The sequence below is a fragment of the Sycon ciliatum genome, chromosome 4 (assembly GCF_964019385.1).
Source record: "Sycon ciliatum chromosome 4, ocSycCili1.1, whole genome shotgun sequence".
Taxonomy (NCBI): Eukaryota; Metazoa; Porifera; class Calcarea; order Leucosolenida; family Sycettidae; genus Sycon; species Sycon ciliatum.
This window is the reverse complement of record NC_088646.1, coordinates 33,451,197-33,468,918: the sequence shown is the minus strand read 5'-3', so window position 1 is coordinate 33,468,918 and position 17,722 is coordinate 33,451,197. Positions and strand designations below refer to the sequence as shown.

At 46.4% G+C, this 17,722-nt stretch overlaps 3 protein-coding genes across 3 annotated transcripts in view; 1 reads left to right on the top strand and 2 right to left on the bottom strand.

Annotated features, from left to right (window-relative positions):
* Positions 1-3,167, bottom strand: part of LOC135815764 (P2X receptor E-like) — an 8,995-nt gene extending 5,828 nt beyond the window's left edge. The window contains exons 1-4 of the mRNA XM_065329103.1: positions 2,813-3,167; positions 2,091-2,261; positions 1,033-1,184; positions 59-245 (exon numbers count right to left, since the gene is read on the bottom strand). Of these exons, the coding sequence (XP_065185175.1) occupies positions 59-245; positions 1,033-1,184; positions 2,091-2,261; positions 2,813-2,950 (648 nt within the window). The 5' untranslated portion in view covers positions 2,951-3,167. The remainder of the gene's footprint in view (positions 1-58; positions 246-1,032; positions 1,185-2,090; positions 2,262-2,812) is intronic.
* A 134-nt stretch (positions 3,168-3,301) lies between these two features.
* Positions 3,302-12,853, top strand: LOC135815763 (uncharacterized). The gene is made up of 11 exons (XM_065329102.1): positions 3,302-3,672; positions 3,791-3,826; positions 5,614-5,660; positions 6,509-6,548; positions 7,533-7,647; positions 7,869-7,955; positions 9,084-9,140; positions 9,629-9,788; positions 10,375-10,706; positions 11,146-11,547; positions 12,008-12,853. Exons 1-11 carry the CDS (start codon positions 3,427-3,429, stop codon positions 12,193-12,195), a joined length of 1,710 nt encoding a protein of 569 aa, XP_065185174.1. The 5' UTR covers positions 3,302-3,426; the 3' UTR covers positions 12,196-12,853.
* A 1,462-nt stretch (positions 12,854-14,315) lies between these two features.
* On the bottom strand, positions 14,316-15,572 carry LOC135815761 (small ribosomal subunit protein uS2m-like). Its single transcript, XM_065329100.1, has one exon. It carries the CDS (start codon positions 15,470-15,472, stop codon positions 14,477-14,479), a length of 996 nt encoding a protein of 331 aa, XP_065185172.1. The 5' UTR covers positions 15,473-15,572; the 3' UTR covers positions 14,316-14,476.
* Positions 15,573-17,722: the final 2,150 nt, after the last annotated feature.

Here is a 17,722-nt window from a genome sequence, read left to right as displayed (position 1 = left end):
GATGCGATACCGGTTAAATTATTCCCTGTCGTACATGAAAGCAATACGATTGACAAACCTTGTCAGCTTGTCCTTCCCTGGAAATAGTTTTCAGACGCGTGCCGTTGATGGCATAGAGCGAGCCCTCCATATTTCTATTGGGGCTAGCAAGCGGCTCCTCGCCTGTACCGTGCTTAGTGAAGCGGCTGGCTACAAATGAGTGCTCCACTTTCAGCACAAGTGATTCCGGTGATAGCGGGTAATAGCTGAGGTAAATGAAGGTGGAGGGGATGAGAGAGAAAGAGAGAGAGAGAGAGAGAGAGCAAGAGAGAGAGAGAGAGAGAGAGAGAGAGAGAGAGAGAGAGAGAGAGAGAGAGAGAGAGAGAGAGAGAGAGAGAGAGAGAGAGAGAGAGAGATTGTGCAATTATGGTATAGTACAAGCAGTGCTGGATGCATGGCAGATGAAGAGAGCTGAGAACAACGGCTTGAGCATACAGACACAATCACCGAACAGGAAATCACCACTAAGTCAGATGTGCTTGAGAACGAGCCACTTAAACTAAACATGGTGCTGCAGTAGTCAGCCACCGAGCACATAGACATTGTAGTTCTTGATTTTTTCTCCATAGCACTATGTCAAGCACATACACACACACTCAGACTCAGACTCAGACATGCCCATCGCGGAAGCGATGATAGCAAACAGCTATGTTAGACATAGCAACTTCTAACATAGCAACTTGTGCTGGGATTACACCATTCAACAGCTTGCAAGGCTGATGCACACCTCAGACACACACACACACACACACACACACACACACACACACACACACACACACACACACACACACACACACACACACACACACACACACACACACACACACATGTATACACACACACACACACACGTACACACACACACGTACACACACGTACACACACACACACACACACAAACACACGTGTCTCAGAAAGACACACACACACACACACACACACACACGTGTCTCAGAAACCTGTCGCCGGGACTCCCTAAATCCTACTGACCTGTCTTTCGTCACCGTCAGGAAACCGTCCTCTTCCACGTCGCCATTGCCGGCATGCTGTTGCTGCTGCTGGCCAGAATGTAGCACTTGCCACTTGTCCTTGACAAATGTTGATATGGTCATGGTCCGACTTTCAACTGGCCAGGACAACTCCTGGACACACACACGAGGAGAGACAGACGCAGACCAATACTCGGTAGAGTAGAGGTACATTATCTAGTGGGCCGTCAGGATGCTGAGGGCAAACGAGGGATCGCTTTTGCATATATAGTATACATACCGTATGTCCGCACCTTTAAAGCCATCGGCTCATAAATGAAATGACATTCGAAGTATGTTTTGAAAAAATGAAGGAATACGTGCTACTATATACAGTCAGAAAGTGCAATAACTAGGCACAAAACTGACAGAGTACTGAGACATTCGACGTCCTGACACCTAGCTTCAACACATCTCCGTAGCGCTAACCGACAGCCTTCCAACTTGGAAGGTTCAAGGTTATGGAAAGGCCATACACCAGTCGCCTGGTCACCGTGCCTGCAGGCTACAATTTTCACATCAAGGTTCAACTCAAAGGTTCAAAGCAGGGAGTCGTAAGAGGCTTTTACGACTCCCTGGTTCAAGGGTTCAACTCGAGTGACATAAACGGGCCCGAACAGGCTGTAAATGAGCACGTGACCGCTTACTCAACTGTGTTTGATTGGGAATAAGGGCCAAACGCTGCATCCCAGCCTTTTCGGACCAAAACCAGTCGACTCAGCGGCCAAAAGACTACAACATATGGACCAATCGCGGTCATCCGCGCTTTTATAAGAGCGAAACGGCGTTTTTAGTGACTTTTTCCATACAAATCCCTATCTAGTAGGGCGCAGTCACCCAGTTTCGGTGGAAGTGTGCGAGTTCGATTGGGAATAAAGGAGGAAGGGAGCATCTCAGCTTCCTCGGACCAAGACCATTCGACTCAGCACCCCGAAGACTACAACTGGTGAAAATTTGATTTTAGGGTATACTTTCCCCTTTAAGATCGCACCCAAACTCCACCCGGTATGCCCTCCTCACCTTGGCATCCAGACGCCTGCAGTGTTGACAGGATGCGCTCTGCTCGTTCTCATTCTGATCCCCTAGTGATGATGCAGCCTGGCAGCAGTAAGGTTCTGTTTCAGCATGAGCATGACTGGCCTTGCTATCCTTCAGCAGCAGCCGTAGAGAACCGAGCGGGAACTCATCATACTACGATACATAAAAAATATAAAATATATATAAAAATTATGGATCAGCATAACTGCGATACACAAGTGTAGCAGAACAGCACGGGTACAACGGCTGTCATCATGCACCCACCCACTGAACATGGGGTATAATTATATTGATATGGATTATGCTCAAGTGGGTTGTTGGTGGAGGTAGGCGCAGACAGTGTTTTACTGAAACTCGACATAATTTATATGGAGACGAAGCCTTCACTACAACCCGGTAGCGTACCGCGTAAACAAATTGAAACACAAGTACATATACAGTGCTGGCCAAAGAAATCCAACCTCATGAATAAAATAGCACCGGGCGCTACGTGGCCCTACACACACCGGTCAGTGCACTCTACCGCGGCGCTACTGTATTCATGACGTTGGATTTCTCCGGCCAGCACTAGTGCACTGCACATGTATTGTGCATAGTGTACATGGGTGAGACATACGGTACAGACAACTTGAAATCACACCATTCAGCATCTTTTTAGTAAGTTCTTTACTTTTTAGTGGAGAATATACAAGTAAAACACTTACCTCAAGATACCCCTTGTTGAGTATGATTTCAGAACAGGCGTATAAGAGCACACAGAGGGTCATAGCATAGTAGGCGATGCCCAATCGCTTGTCTCGTATGACGACGTATTTAAACGTCACGTAGAACAGTGCTGACATGATGATGTTGACCGAGTCAATCGACGATTCTGATATTTTCGGCTGCAGTTTCCAACTATGTATTACTATTAGACAAGGCAGCCGTTCTTTCTTGAAATGGGCCCGTAGACCACACCAGTGTACAGCAACACCAAGAGCAACTAAGTTATTAAATTTATAAATACTCTGTTGGTAAACACTGGCAGTCTAGTGCGATTTCCTGGATGGAATAGTCTGAGCTTAGTCTCGTAGCTCTGGGGTTTCCCCTTGCACGCGACCGTGCACGTGTTTCTTCACTACGACGCCACGGGCGGCTGCGCCCCCGAGTGGTGTCAAGATTTGAAAACTTCCAGTTGTGGTTGTTTGAGTTTTGTTCATTCGTTGCAGAGTGCTTTGGTAAGGATGCCGACCAGTGCTGTTTGACACTTTCTTCATCGGCACTGGTCGACTCTCTGACTTCTCATCTCTGACCTCTAGTTACTCAGTAGTTTATAGACATGGCTAGTATTGTAGACACTCCTCGATCTCGATACCAGCGAGCCTCACCGGGGTCTACCCAGACCAATGGATGCACAACGACGGCGATCACGAGCGACATCGTTACAACGGCAACTCCAAAACAGCCTGCCAAGCTGCAAAACCCTTTCAGCGGCGAGTCCACGTGCGCCCGTGAAAACTTTCCGGACTTTAGCCCTTCTGTGTTTACTCACAAGGAGACACCCGCGGAGTCAAGATCGGAGAAAGTGAGTTGCACATGCCGATATTTGATGGAAGCTTTTCTGTTTACAGTGGTCGACGCACGCGTCCACCTGATTTTTGAACCGTACCTCTCTCTCGATTTTGCTTTTTTTCCCATTTCAGAGGTTCCAATGGTCAATTGACGAAATGGCAAACTTGGTGAGGTCACATGCTATGTGAAATACTGTGTGGTTATGCGCCATCCATGTGCCAGAATTGTTACCATAATCTTTCTTAGTCATGTGCCTGGTGCCTTTCAATATTCAATATTCAGTACTGTAATGCTGTAATAATCTGCCTCCCTCCCCGTTATAATTAGGCATAAGCACAAGGAGAAAACAGAGTCATACATCCACACCCACGCTCAAACATACACACACCCATACACACACACACAAATGTGTGTGTGTGCACGCGCGCGCGCGTCACACACACACACACGCATACATACGTGCATACATACATAAATTACATACATACATCTTGATCTTGATCCTGCTGCCAAGTCTGGCTACGCAGTCCCCGAAGGGACAGGTCAAATGGTACTAGTCACCCTGCTGCATCGGTGGCGTGTCCGGCCGCTAGTCGAGCGGAAGGATCAGCGGAGCTCAGAGTGGCTAGCCGAACCGATCGCAATGATATCTAGTGAGCACCATTTTGTTAACCTGTCCAAACTGTCAAAGTCAGAAAACTATACGTGACTGCGGGAAGCACACACAGCAAGCATTACACCAAGGCAGATAACACTTTCTTGAGTAGACATACTAAATAGATTGCTCAAGCAAGGCGATGTGAGGGAGCACAGTACAACTTGAAATGTACAGTCGACTCCACTTATAACGAACTCGCACATACCGGTAGTGAATTTCGCGATACTAGTATAGCGAACTGTTGTCCATATCTCTGTTCGACCCAAATGGACCCTTGACCCTTTGTAGCGAACCATTTTCGTTTATAATAAACCATATCTTGAAGGGCCACATGCCAGTCATGATTTGCTGCTTGTGTAGTGCATTTCTTGTTGAAAGAACTTTGACTAGTATAAAGAACTAATTCTCCTGCGCAATGGTGTTCATTATATCAGGAGTCGACTGTACGCAATGTCGCCCGCGGCTATGTAACATTTAAAGTATGTTTGCCGTGCGTGGCACACCGTAGTTCTGGTGCCAGTGGTGGTGTGAACACAACGCCAGAGGCTTCTTGCTGCGTTGCTGGCATGGCAAGGTATGCATATTGCTCGGCAGGCATGGGTGTCTCTTTTGGCGAAGAAAGCCTGGCACAAGCAAGGCCTCGGTCTTGCATGCTGCACAATACACACTCAATACTGGCAGGCAGTACAGGCTTGTAAGGACCCGGTCAGACTGCGGCAAATTTCTGGTTCCTGATGCCAATCGTTCACGATGAAAATCACGATCACACCAGACTTGAGGATGCTAAGCGTGCTAAATTGAAGGGTCCGATTGGCCCCACATGCACTTATATGGGCAACACATCGAGCCCATGCAGTTTTGGGTACGGCAGAGCAAATGCAAGCTATATCCTTTACTGGCTATTGAGAAGGGGCCCCATGTGGTCCCCGCCCTGGGTACACTGTGAGGCTTAGAGTACTACCAAGAGTCTATAAGCCCAGGAGTGTGCGACTCTGCACGTGGGGCCTGGCGCGGCGCATAGCTCACATTGCACAGCCACGAACTGGGTACCTGCTGGATCATTGTGTCGTTATTGATCTGCTACGATTTTGCTTCAAAGTGCATTTTTCTCCGATTAACCATGGAGTAATTCCAATCCGGTCAGTTCGTAATGAAGGTAGCGCAGCGCACCCATAGCTTAGAGATCAGAGTTGCCTACTCTTGTGGTCATATGTTCTTGTACACATCTAGTGTGTGTACACTTAGGAGTACATGTACACTGTTCAGTAACAGCACTTGTTTGTTTTCTGTCCATAGCAACCTGCTGATATCGATGAGAGGACGGCACAAGCGTTCCACTGCACGTAAGGACGCCATTTCCAGGTTTTTGTTTTGTGCGCATATGTTTCAAATCCAATGGTCCGTATAGTGAATCATGTCTGGCAGCAAGGTGGTTATAGACTTGAATTCTGTTGTGCATTTGTCTCAGACACTGGCGTGATTTTGGAGCTTCGCATGACATGTAACAAATTTGAGGTGCTCGTTGTAAGTCGGAAAATTGGTTGTTCGCAACACTCAAGCTTGAGCTCAGCACTCGAGTTTCTTAGAATTCTTGTCGAAGTCGCTACTACAGTAAAACTGTAACTAAAGACCACCGTGACTAGCGACCAGCCTGATACTGTAGCAAGAACCCATGAGTGTGTGTGATCCCCGGTAGCCTAATGGGTAGGGCACTGTCCCGGAAAGACAGGGGTGCTGGGTTCGAATCCCGCTCGTGGATCCTTCTTTTGCAACATTGGCGCCTGGCAATGGCTCGAACCCACGACCCAGCGTACCCCGCGAGTAGGTACGGCGTGAGGACACAGCCTGTTGGGGCGGGGGAGCAGTGTAGCAAGAAGGACCCATGAGTGTGTGTGATCCCTGGTAGCCTAAGCGGTAGGGCACTGTCCCGGAAAGACAGGGGTGCTGGGTTTGAATCCCGCTCGTGGATCCTTCTTTTGCAACAATACTACCGATCACTTTGCCAGGCACGGACGGTCTCACATTATGGTTTTGCGGTGCAAACCTCTAACTAAGGACCACCTGCCACTAAAACCGCTTTCTCTGGCCCCAAGGGGTGGTCGTTAATCACAGGTTTTACTCTACTTTTAGTTTCTACTATTGCAAGTCAGGACAGCATTTCTGTGCCTGTGTCTCTCTTTTTCTTTCGCAGGCCGCGCCGCGATTCTGCTAAGCAAGTAGCCCTCAACAGGGTTAGTATATGTATGACTCAAGTCTGGTCACATCTGTCATATGCGATTACACAATAATGATTACATCATGCGGTTACATCACCTTTTGAGATGCTTTGTGTGAAGTGGCAAAACTGAGGCACCACAACTTTAACTACACTGATTTGCTGCTCATACGTCATTATCACTATTTCTCTGACTATGTGTCACACCTTTCGAACGCCGAGACCAACGTAAGAAGACTTTACTATTCGAGCAAAAATGTCGAAACAATCTGGTAAAGAATTAATTGTCAACATGGAAATTGTGGGCACAAGTTATGCGATCGAGTAAAAAATCTGGAATCTGGTAGATCTGGTAAAGGCGTGTACATGAGGTTGCGAATCATATTACGTAGATGCTGAGATGGCCATGCGAGAGAGCTCTCACTATGCTGGGTATTTGCCTAGATCACCATAAGTGTTATTCAAACTGATAGAATCGTATTTGCAATACGATTATTGAGCACAGTTCTTGAATTCTTGTATTAGGCTCGTGATTTTTTTTAAATATTGTTGAGAACCTGAAGTGTGTCCTCTTTCTTAGTGCTATCTGACATTGAGTGATTGGTTTGTTCATTTTTTGTTCATATTTTAGCGCTCTGTGCGTGGAAGTACGGTGTGATTGTTTTCAAATAACGATCCTGCAATGCCATACTGTATTATAGAAACTGGTTACAAGTAAAGTACACCCGACATTTTAGTATGCTTGGCATGCCTAAAGTATTGATTCGTGTTAAGTACGCGACGCAATTTTCTCTTACGTTTCTGGTTAATTCATGGCTATCAATAAGATTACTTCAAGCAGTTGTGCCGTCATTCCAATGAACATAAATTCAACAAAGTCTCATTGTAGCTAGCTAGAACGTTTTTTTCTGACTCTCATCAGTGGTTGTTGATAGCCATTATTAAATTGTTGTCTCCACAGCATTTACTTCTTGTTTATTTTTTTTATTTTTTTGTGCAGTTCTTTTTGCAGCAGCAGGTGGTGGCCTCGCCGTATGTTACCAGTAGCTTGAGCTTGGGCAGAAAGACGGCTGTGAAGCATGTGACATTCTCTCCCCTACCGCCAGCAACGAAATGTAAGACCAGTGTTTCATTGACTTACAAGCCTGTGAAGACATTGTGATGATACGGTGATCTAGTTTCCGTGGTAGTGGCCCGTTGTGTGATCTCTCCCTCGGCTTCATCTCTCTCTCTCTCTCTCTCTCTCTCTCTCTCTCTCTCTCTCTCTCTCTTTCCCTATATTTTATTCACCCCACCACCTTCCCTGTGTTCATGTACACGTGTGCCTTCCACGCAGATATCACTCGCGATGAGGATTACCCGTCTGGTGATAGCAGCTGTGATTTGGCAATGGATGTCAGTGAGGAGATGAAACGACACAGTGGTGAGAATGAATTGTTGACAGCAGACACTGCATGATAGTATATGCTTACTCATCAGACACTGCATGATAGTATATTAGGGGTGAAACGATTAGTTCGAATATTCGAGTATTCGTTCGAAAATTTCAAACGAGCGAGTATTCGAAATTTTGCACTCGATCGTTTTTTTGTTTTTGTTTAGGATTGGCATTGTATTTTGTTTAAACTTTTGTTGTACCGCTGGTCCACTGGTATGCATGCGTTTATTATTATAATATGCATGGCTTTGAGTTAGTATTTTAAGACTTGGACGATGCGATCACCACAGCAAGTAACGTTCTGAGATATGAAAGTACTGATGAAAATCGTTACTTTACACTCTGTACAAGACGTTGGCGACTTTTGTTCTATTTTCACAGATAATTTCTTCCGAATTGGTCGAGAACTTGCAAATCTAGCGCTTTTGAATTTTGATAAAATACTCGAAATAATCGGATACTCGATCGAATATTAGAGAGGTTCTGCAAAACGAAAATGTGTACGAACTTTCGCTCTACGTCACGAAGTGAGAAACTTCGCACGAACTTTCGCAACTTTGGACGCGAAACTTGCAGGGAACGCGAAATGAACTTTCGTAGGAAGTTTCGTGAGATTGGGTCATGTCGTACGTGCACTTGGCGCGTGCAAACTACGAAAATGTGCAGAACACAAAGTTCGTGCGAAAATTCGTACACACTTTCGCAAGGCCTGTCGCGAAACTTCGTTCGAACTTTCGTTGTGCAGAACCTCTCTATTATGAACGAGTGATCGGTTGGTCAAAATAGATACTCGTTTCACCTCTATAGTATATGCTTACTAGTACTCATCAGACTCCTCCATGGAGTGTTGAAAAAGACCTCCCTGACCGACATGAGGAGCAGAGCGATGGACACACTTACTGGAGATTTTAATGACACTAATAGACCCGGCTGCTGTATGCATAGCTAGCCTGGTCTACCATTCATGTGGAGTACCGATACATGTACTTGTAGCAAACATGACTTCTCTCTCCTTGCACTGGGTCATTTTTTCTAGTAGTAGGTAATCTGGTAGTTTTCTTCGTACTGGGTCATGCTTTCTCGTAATTCCTGCCCTTTTTCTCTCATTTTCAGTGTGCACCCAAACGTCAGCAACACTGATGGAGACGGATGAGACACTTCCACCAAACTGTAAGGAATGCTGCCCAGTGTCAGTACATCTGCTGTGAACCGGGAAACACCTTTGGTGGTTTTAGTTCACAGTCTTAAGAGTACTGGTAGATTTGCACCTCACCATGGTCGCAACTTGACTCATGCACGACAGTAATACGTTGAACTAGTAAGTAATAACACATGTTGGCATGACAGCACTAACTTACATGAGATATTTATAGAAAAGGACCAAGGAAGTACAAGTCACGCTATAATCCTGCTCGCAGCGAGAATAAAGAAACTTTCCCACTTGTAAAAGTTTCCAGGTTTAGCATATCCTATGTTTGTGGTATTATTGTCCTTGGTAGCAGTTCTGCGTAAGTACAATGCTGTCAATGATCATGGTGTTCCCATGTACAAACTTGAAATGACCACACGGCACCAAGGCATGTGTCATGTAGTTTTACATTGCCGCCGCTTTCGAGAGTTCAATCATGCTGTCTTGTTCGCGTATGTTTGCTTTTAAGGTGTGCAAATGGAGTCGATGGCCGAACTAAAGGATCTCTCTTACTCTTCTCTTCGTCGGAAACTCTTCGGCCCGTGCGACCGTAGCTCTCCTGACCTTGGCAGCCGTGAGAATTCCCCGTCACTAAAGGGGGAAGACGGCTCTGGTGGCAAGTCAAATCGGTGAGAGATGCAGTTCTCTTCTGCAAGAGATTCGCAATCTGCTCTTGAGTGTAGAATGATGGTGGCACTTGTTACATTTGTAAATGAGCAATCACTGCACTGTTGGCAAGGCACCTGAATAGCTCACTCTCAATCTGTGGAGACTGTGGCGCTTTGCTATTGGAGTACAGTCGTACACTTGCGTGCTGCAGTCTGAGGGATGTATGCAAACTCGATACTGAGCCATATGTTGGATTTGTAGATTTATAATGTCCAAGTGTAGTGACCTGAGGCTTACGTCACACTCTCATTGATCATTGTACGCGTCGAATATCGTCGTAGGGCCAACGTTAAACCCTAAACAAGTCTTTTCTATGGTGCGAAGATTACAGCCAGTGTCATAGTTTGCTTTCCAAGTTTATACTCTGATCCCTTACTTATACCAGTACTTTATGAGCGGAAAAAATCCACAGTTCACCTAAGACACATTTATACTGAGTTTTCTGCATCCGTAGTAATAAGAACGCCACCGCCCTCAATCAAAACAGCTTGTTCCTGGCCAGTTTTGCTGATGTTTGATCATGATCTCCCCAATGTCTTTGTACAGATTTCCTGACACCGAGGAACCTTCCATTACGCCGGGACAGTTTTTGTCAATGAGCAGCGAAGACGAGGACGAGTGTGACATGAAGGAAAGCGACAGCAGCCGGCGACCAAGCTGGGGCCGTTGCTCATCCAGTCCCACGGGCCACCTGCATGAAGAGTGCATGGGCTTGTACAGCAGCCCGATTGGCTTGATGGAGGATCCCATCTTCACGCCGCTGCCAGAGGGCTGCATCGAGGAGGAAGACTTCGATCAGATCGGCAGCTTGGATTTGTCTCCCATTTCTGCTAGCCACTCGGAGTCGAGGATTGATGTAGAAAACAGCCCAATGAAAGGTATCACGGTTCTGTACGCTCCTCTTGTCTTTCTGTTGCGACTCCATTTCTTTATTACTTTCTCCGTTTATCACCCTGTGCATGACAAGTGAGTGCAAACTAGGGGTGAACAATTGCGATATTGCTTTCCGGCTTTGCTGGTGTCATGGCATTGGCGTGTCGCCTTAGCAATGCATCTCCATCCATGTTGCTTGTGAGGCAACATACTGCAAAATCGGTCCACGGTGCTCGACTCAATCCAGGCCCTCGAAACTTCAACAGGCCCGACCAAGTCAAGCCCAAAGTCACCAACAATGGCCACTGGTTACTCCACCTAACAATCGTTTCGTATCTTTCTATACCCTAGTGGAAACAAGTACTTTCTGGCCTCTTTATTTTAGCTTGTTGTTTTCTGATCATTGGCCACTACACTATTGCCATTTGTGTTGTTCTTTTTCAGGAATTACCATGAAGCCGATGACATCAACGCTATGCAATGCACCTACCACTCAGTCTTATCCTGTCGAAAAGGAAAACGACCAGCCTATGGACAGCAGGTGCGTGAGTATGTTTGAGGACGAAGGGAGAAGTCATCCTGGCGGCCGAAACCAGATGATGACGCCGCTAGGCGATCGCTCCAATCAGCCGAGCACGCTGAGAGTCAGCCAGCTGACGACGCCGATGACCTCCGCGTCCTTCTCCGGCGACGATTCGATGCAGGATGTTCCGATGTCGCACGGCGTCTGTCCGCAGTACACGTTTCTGTCGCGGCATGCAACCAGCAGGCTGGACCCACTTCAGTCTGACTTGACTGGCTCCAACGCCACTACAGGCAGTCTCACTGACACCCCATCCAGAGCAGGTATAGTCATGGTAACATACTTCCGTAGTATACACTCAACTTCGCGTATAACGACACTCGGCGGGGCATCAGAAAAGTGTCCTTATTCGCGAAGTGTCGTTATACCCGAAGTCTCATTATAATTTTGTATTATTACAGTTAGATGGGACACTGCTCTGGGCGTGGCAATTCTGTCATTATTCGCGAATTGTCGTTATATCCGCAGTCGTTATTAGCGAAGTTGACTGTATGCCATTTTTGTTGATCTCTATTTGTTTGTGTCCACGATCAGCTATACTGACAAAGTGCAAACTGGCACACGCTTTTTTGGGGGAATAGACAGCCTGCTAAAGTCTTGCTGCTAGACAACTGGAGAGAGCGAGCGTCTTTGGTAACGTTCTATGTCCTTGTCCAGTGAGTGAAGTCCCTCATTCTTGTCTGTGTGTTCTTCTCTTTCTTCGCTGGCTGACGGTGTTTCCAGGGTCAGTGCATCAGAAAGAGTTCCATAGCTGGTCTTATCAAGGGAGCACACCAGTCAGTCGTCATCAGCACTCTAAACAGCCAGCCGTAGCGTATGATGATTGGCAGCGAAGCGTGGATAGCTGGCAGCACTCCATTCGCCAGCAACTCGCTGACTTTGATCAGGGTCGCGGGATGTCCGGACTGTAGGTATTCTGCTCAGTCCGTCACCCCGCTGTCTCCACCTCGTGTCCAAAATGACCGCATCCTCTCGCTCTCTTTTCTCTTCTCTTCCTTTCTGACGGTATTTAGTGATTGATGTTCAATGCAAACGCCCATCACATCTAGATATGTATCACATGACAATGTACTCCCGGAAAATACTCTGTTTTTTTTTACCCAGGCTGTCACACAACACCGACTGCTCTCTTGTACTATTTCCCCTTGACCAACTGCCATGCTAGTACCCTGGATTATTCCGAATAGTTCCCGTCCCTACACTGGTCTCAGAGCTCTCAGTATTGTTTTTCTTTTTGTGATCTATTGTTGTTCTAGTCTTGTCTGTGCATGAAATTCGCCGTCCCCTCCCTTAGATATCATCATGTTGTATCTGCTGCACGCAGTTTTGGTTTAGGCTACTTTCTTACTTTTTCCGACCCAACGTCTGTTCACAGTTTGATTGCTGCTATCTTTGATCATCCAGTCACTGAGTGACTCAGCTCTACCCAACAGAAAGAACACTGCAGCACGCTGTTCAGCCTGGTGTGCATGCTTGTTGACCTGGTTGTTGTATATGGTGCCCCTGGCTAACAGGATACTGTACTCAAACTTACAAGAATTATTATTATTGTTTAATGTTGCTCTCAGACTGTCAATGTGTGCGTCTACTTGGCTGCTTTGTGGGGTAATCAACTGTAAACAAGTATGACAGTACCGGTAGTATTGGCGACGGACACTGTCAGTCCCTATGTGCTGCTCATGATATAGCATAGTTTGTTTGTGTGATGCATGGGGGGGGGTCTAGGATAACCCGGTGAAAGACTGCAACCCCCCCCCCCCCCACACACACACACACTAGACTAGAAGTTTCGCAAATGAACGTTCTCAGAAATGTCCGAGTCATGGCAGCAGCAACATCTCTCAAGAAAATTTGTTCTGGGCAAATAATTAATTTACAAGCAGATATCACATCTTGTTGCACGCAATGAAGTCTGGAGATTTTTTTGAACTTCCTGTCTCGGGTTAGTTTTGCATTCACAGAAGCACGGCACTTTGTACTGCCAGAAGATGTGTAAAACTTCCGCCCACACCAGAGTCTGTAGAATTCCCGACCCCCCCCCCCCCCCCCCACACACACACATGGACAAAGCATTAATGATGTACTGTAAAAGCAGAAATTTTCGGTGGTGTCATATTTTCGGTATTCTCCAAAATCGGCGGCTCAGGGAAATTTTCGGTAAAACCCGTTTTCCAGGTAAGACATAAGTGTACTACAGTCAGAAAAAGATGGACTTCTAGCTTTTGGCCATAAATGGGTCAAACGTTGAGTTTTTTAGAATTTTTTTCTGCAATCCCCTATGGAATCCTCTTCCAATTATGTTTCTGAAGTCTATTTCTCCAAAAAGCAAGCCATAGCAAGAATGGGATTTCGGCCAGGTTTTGCCCCAAGACGGCCAAGAGCACTGAATTGGGAAAACCCATCAAAATCCAGGCCGTTTGACCCTGCCTGCAACAGTGCATTGTACGGTTCGAACCCCAGTTCAGGTACCCTTTTTGGACCCTTTTTCAAATTTCAAATTTCACAGCACTGCACTGTGTACGATAAGATCTTAAAAAATCGCCTAATACGGGAGCTCGCCAGAGCCAGGGCCCACCTTTTTGTGAATGGACTGTAGTACTACATGTATACAGTACTGGTAGTACCGAGTTTTCGGTGCGTTCTATTTTTGGTAAAAATTGTCGGAACCGAAGGTTACCGAAAATAAAACACCACCGAAAAATTCTGCTTTTACAGTACCAGGCAGATGTTACTCCAGTTAGGCTTGTGCAGGCAGAACGAGCAGCACTTCACAGTGGAACCACGTGTTGTGCCGGTGGATGCTATTCTAATGCACTGGAGGAGCCCAACCCTCCAAAGATTCCAAGGATTCCGCGGGCAAATTCCTGCTGGGATGTGGGCACCTCAAATATCATCTGGACCGTTTGGTTCTTCACGTGTAAGCCACTATTTCACACCTACACGCATGAGCTAGCACCCACCCACCTACCCACACCACACACAAACACATATATATATCACACACACGTACGCACCCACACCCACTGGCCTATACCACTGTACACGTATTTCGTATTTACTTCGTTGGCCTTAACATTAATTAAAATTAAAATGCACCAAAGGAATTATGAATCTACATTCTTTACACAGAAAGCCAGGAGTCTAGCCATCAGCAAAAATGAAGATAGGTCATCAAGTTCATCGGTTCCAGACTCAGAGCTGAGATAGGAGCATGCTGCCTTTCCGATCCAGCTCGGCAAAGTTACCCTCGACACTGTCCAGGAGTGTCTGTACCCTGTTGTCTGTCTCATCTATGTCATGTACGTTCAGCGGCGTGATGCGATTCATCATGGCAAGATCGGCTTCTCGCTTCTCCTTGGCGCGCTGGATGCTATCACGGAAAATCCGGTGAAACAGCTGCAAGGATGCCAGGGAATCGTCATTCGCAGGAATCGGATACGTAATTGTGCGAGGGTCGGAGTCAGAATCACACAATGCAATGGTTGGTATGCCCATTAAATCGGCTTCTCTCAGCGGCTCCCCTGACACTGTTGTGCTGGAGCAGATCATGATATCAGGCAACTTGAGCGTCCTGAGCCGGCCAAGCGAGTTGCAGAACGTAGACGTCTTCCACTCACCAGTGATGAAGTACTCGTTACACTCACGTGCTGTTGCCTGTGCCAAATACGTGAAGTGAGGCCGATTGTTGACAAACACAACGCGACATCCACGATACACACAGTGGCAGAGGAACTGCAGTGCGCGTTCCAAATGAGACTTCGTTGTATCCAAATTGATGATGTGAGTCTGATAACGGTTTGCCAGCAAGTATGGACGCATACAACAATCCCATGTCGCTCTTTTGTGGCCCAAGTGAACACCTGCAGCCATCATTTCCTCTAGGGACGTGAATGTGTTCACATTGAAATAATCATCCTGAGAGAACGCTCGCTCTCCAATTTTCTCCTCGATAATTTGGTCTCTTGTTATCTGCCCGCTCTCGTCGGGCTCTCTCAAACCCTCCTTTCGATACTCTAAGCCCACGGGCTTAAGCAAATGGGACTGCACCACCTCCTGGCGATCCACATCGTGCTCAAGTTGATTGACGAAAACCTTTCGTCGGGCTGCAGGTCCTTCAGCATACGACACACACCTCTTGGATATACAGACACTGCGCCTCGCGGCGGAAGCTGCCTTCTTGCACCACATATCCTCAAGGGAGCATCTTCCTTTCTCTAATAGAAGTGAAGTAATGCACTGATACCAGTACAAACTGATCAAAACAAGCAGGAAGAAATTGAAAAGCTTTCGTCGAGAAAAACCAAAAAGAAAAACTTCAAAAAAACCATGGTATGACGTACTTGTAAGTTAGTTGTAGCTGGATCTCGAGACACGCACGTGCGCACGTCACGTACACACGTACGGGGCCGTGCCGGGGGGGGGGGGGGGGGCGGGGGGGGATCGGGTGTTGACGCGGCGCGGCGCCCGTAACCCCCCCCCCCCGTACCGTCAAGTCGCCACTTTGTGCTCGTTTCCCTAGTAACAATGGGGGCAGAATATCTGCCTGATAATCTGGGGAAAGGAAAAACACGAACTATTTTTACTTGGTCCAGGAACGTTCACTCATTAGTTCAAGTCTGATGGCGTTGGATTCGTTTCTGACGGCAATGAACGGACGTGTGATACTGAGCTTCACTCCTGTTGGAGAGCGATGATGTCTGTCGTTCAGCGAGCTAAGTTTCGCTGGCACTGTCTTGTTGTTGTTGTGCGTGTGTGAACTGTCTTTCGTGTTTTGTTTGTGCGTGTCGTGTGGGAATGTGTGAGTATGATTTTTTTCATTTTATTATTATTTTCGATCATGGACTTATGATGAACAACACTGCGCAAATCTGAACCCCGTCCTTCAAGGCAATGTGCCAATGTGACGGTGGTGTTGACGTTTCCAGTGTTCTGAAGTCACTCCACAAGTTCTAAGATTCGAGTGCGTATATCTACATGTACATGTACATGGTAGTAGATAAACATGTCTACATGGCATTGTACATGTACATGACCTGTACTATTAGTGCTAGAATCAGGGAGTCGTAAAATACCATATTTACAACTCCCTGGCCTGCTAGACAGGTAAACCATGCATGATACTGTACGTTCTCTATTTTTATTCATTTATTTTTCTGTTCACGGCATGATATTCACGCACGCTTGAAGGTACATTCAATATGTTTAGTACTCCTCTACAATGTACCGACCCTGAGTGCGCCACTGAATGGAGACCGTGCTTATGCTGGAGGCAGTGCCGCTTAATTATTTTATGATATTTCAGCCTCATACAGATTGCTTAGACCGATGCCTCTAGCAGAGAAAAGTCATCACGGTTCAGTGTTATCTTCAAGGCTTGGCCGGCGTTCTGGATTGGGAGGTCCACAGCTGTTCCACTGAGGTGCAACATTTATCAATAACTGTTACATGTATGGCGACGTACCAAAGCATCCCGCATCGCAACGCATAATGTTTCGAAGTGTCCTTGACCTGCGTTTATCTCTTAGAGACTCGCGAATATGGCAATAGGCACCTGTGCTCATAGATGAGAAAATACATTGAATACCGTATATATGTACATGTACATGTACATGTAAATGTACGACCTAAGAATAATAATAAGTTGCGCATTCAATACACCCATCATTTGCACAGGTAACCTGTGCTAATGGTATGTGTGTATTGATTGCGCAACTTGCTTTATTTTAATATTGCGTTGATTTCATTTCTGTCTCCAAGAAAACTGTTACAAAAAGTTCATCACTTTCGGTAGCTTTTCAGGACGAAACAGTACGGCAACAAAAGATGCCATGATACCGTTGTGTGACAATATAGTGGCGGATATTGTTTGTTTGTTTGTTTATTTTGGAACATGATGCCTGTGTGAACTGATTGAGATGGTCATAAAATACAGAGAGACAGTGACTAACTACTCGTACACTGCCGGTTCAGTGGGAAATTTTGCTTGTACCTGTCCCGGCCCGCATGCGCGCAGTAGAGGGTATTATTATAAACCATACAAGAATTTTTTGTTACAAAAAAACACCATATTTTTTACAGCACCGTTGCTAGCAGCAAGGCAGCGATGAGACATACATGTCTGGAATGGCAGGGGTGGGGGAGAGGCAGGGGCAGCTTGACCAACCATAGGGTCTCGGCTTCATTGCAACCCAAGCGCTCCACAAAAACTAAAGATTACAGAAAATACGCAGGGGGGGGGGGGGGATAGATTACGGGGAAAAGTACATGTATGCACAATATCAGAGAGTCAACTTGAAGAAGTGAACGGAGGAGGGAACAGAGTTGTAGAGCTTTTTTTTCGTCTTTTTTCTTTGGTTCATAGCCTATCCGTTGAGTGTTGCCTACTCCCAGCGGGTAAGGCACAGGTGGGCGTTGACTTTCTTGTAATCATTTGAAAGG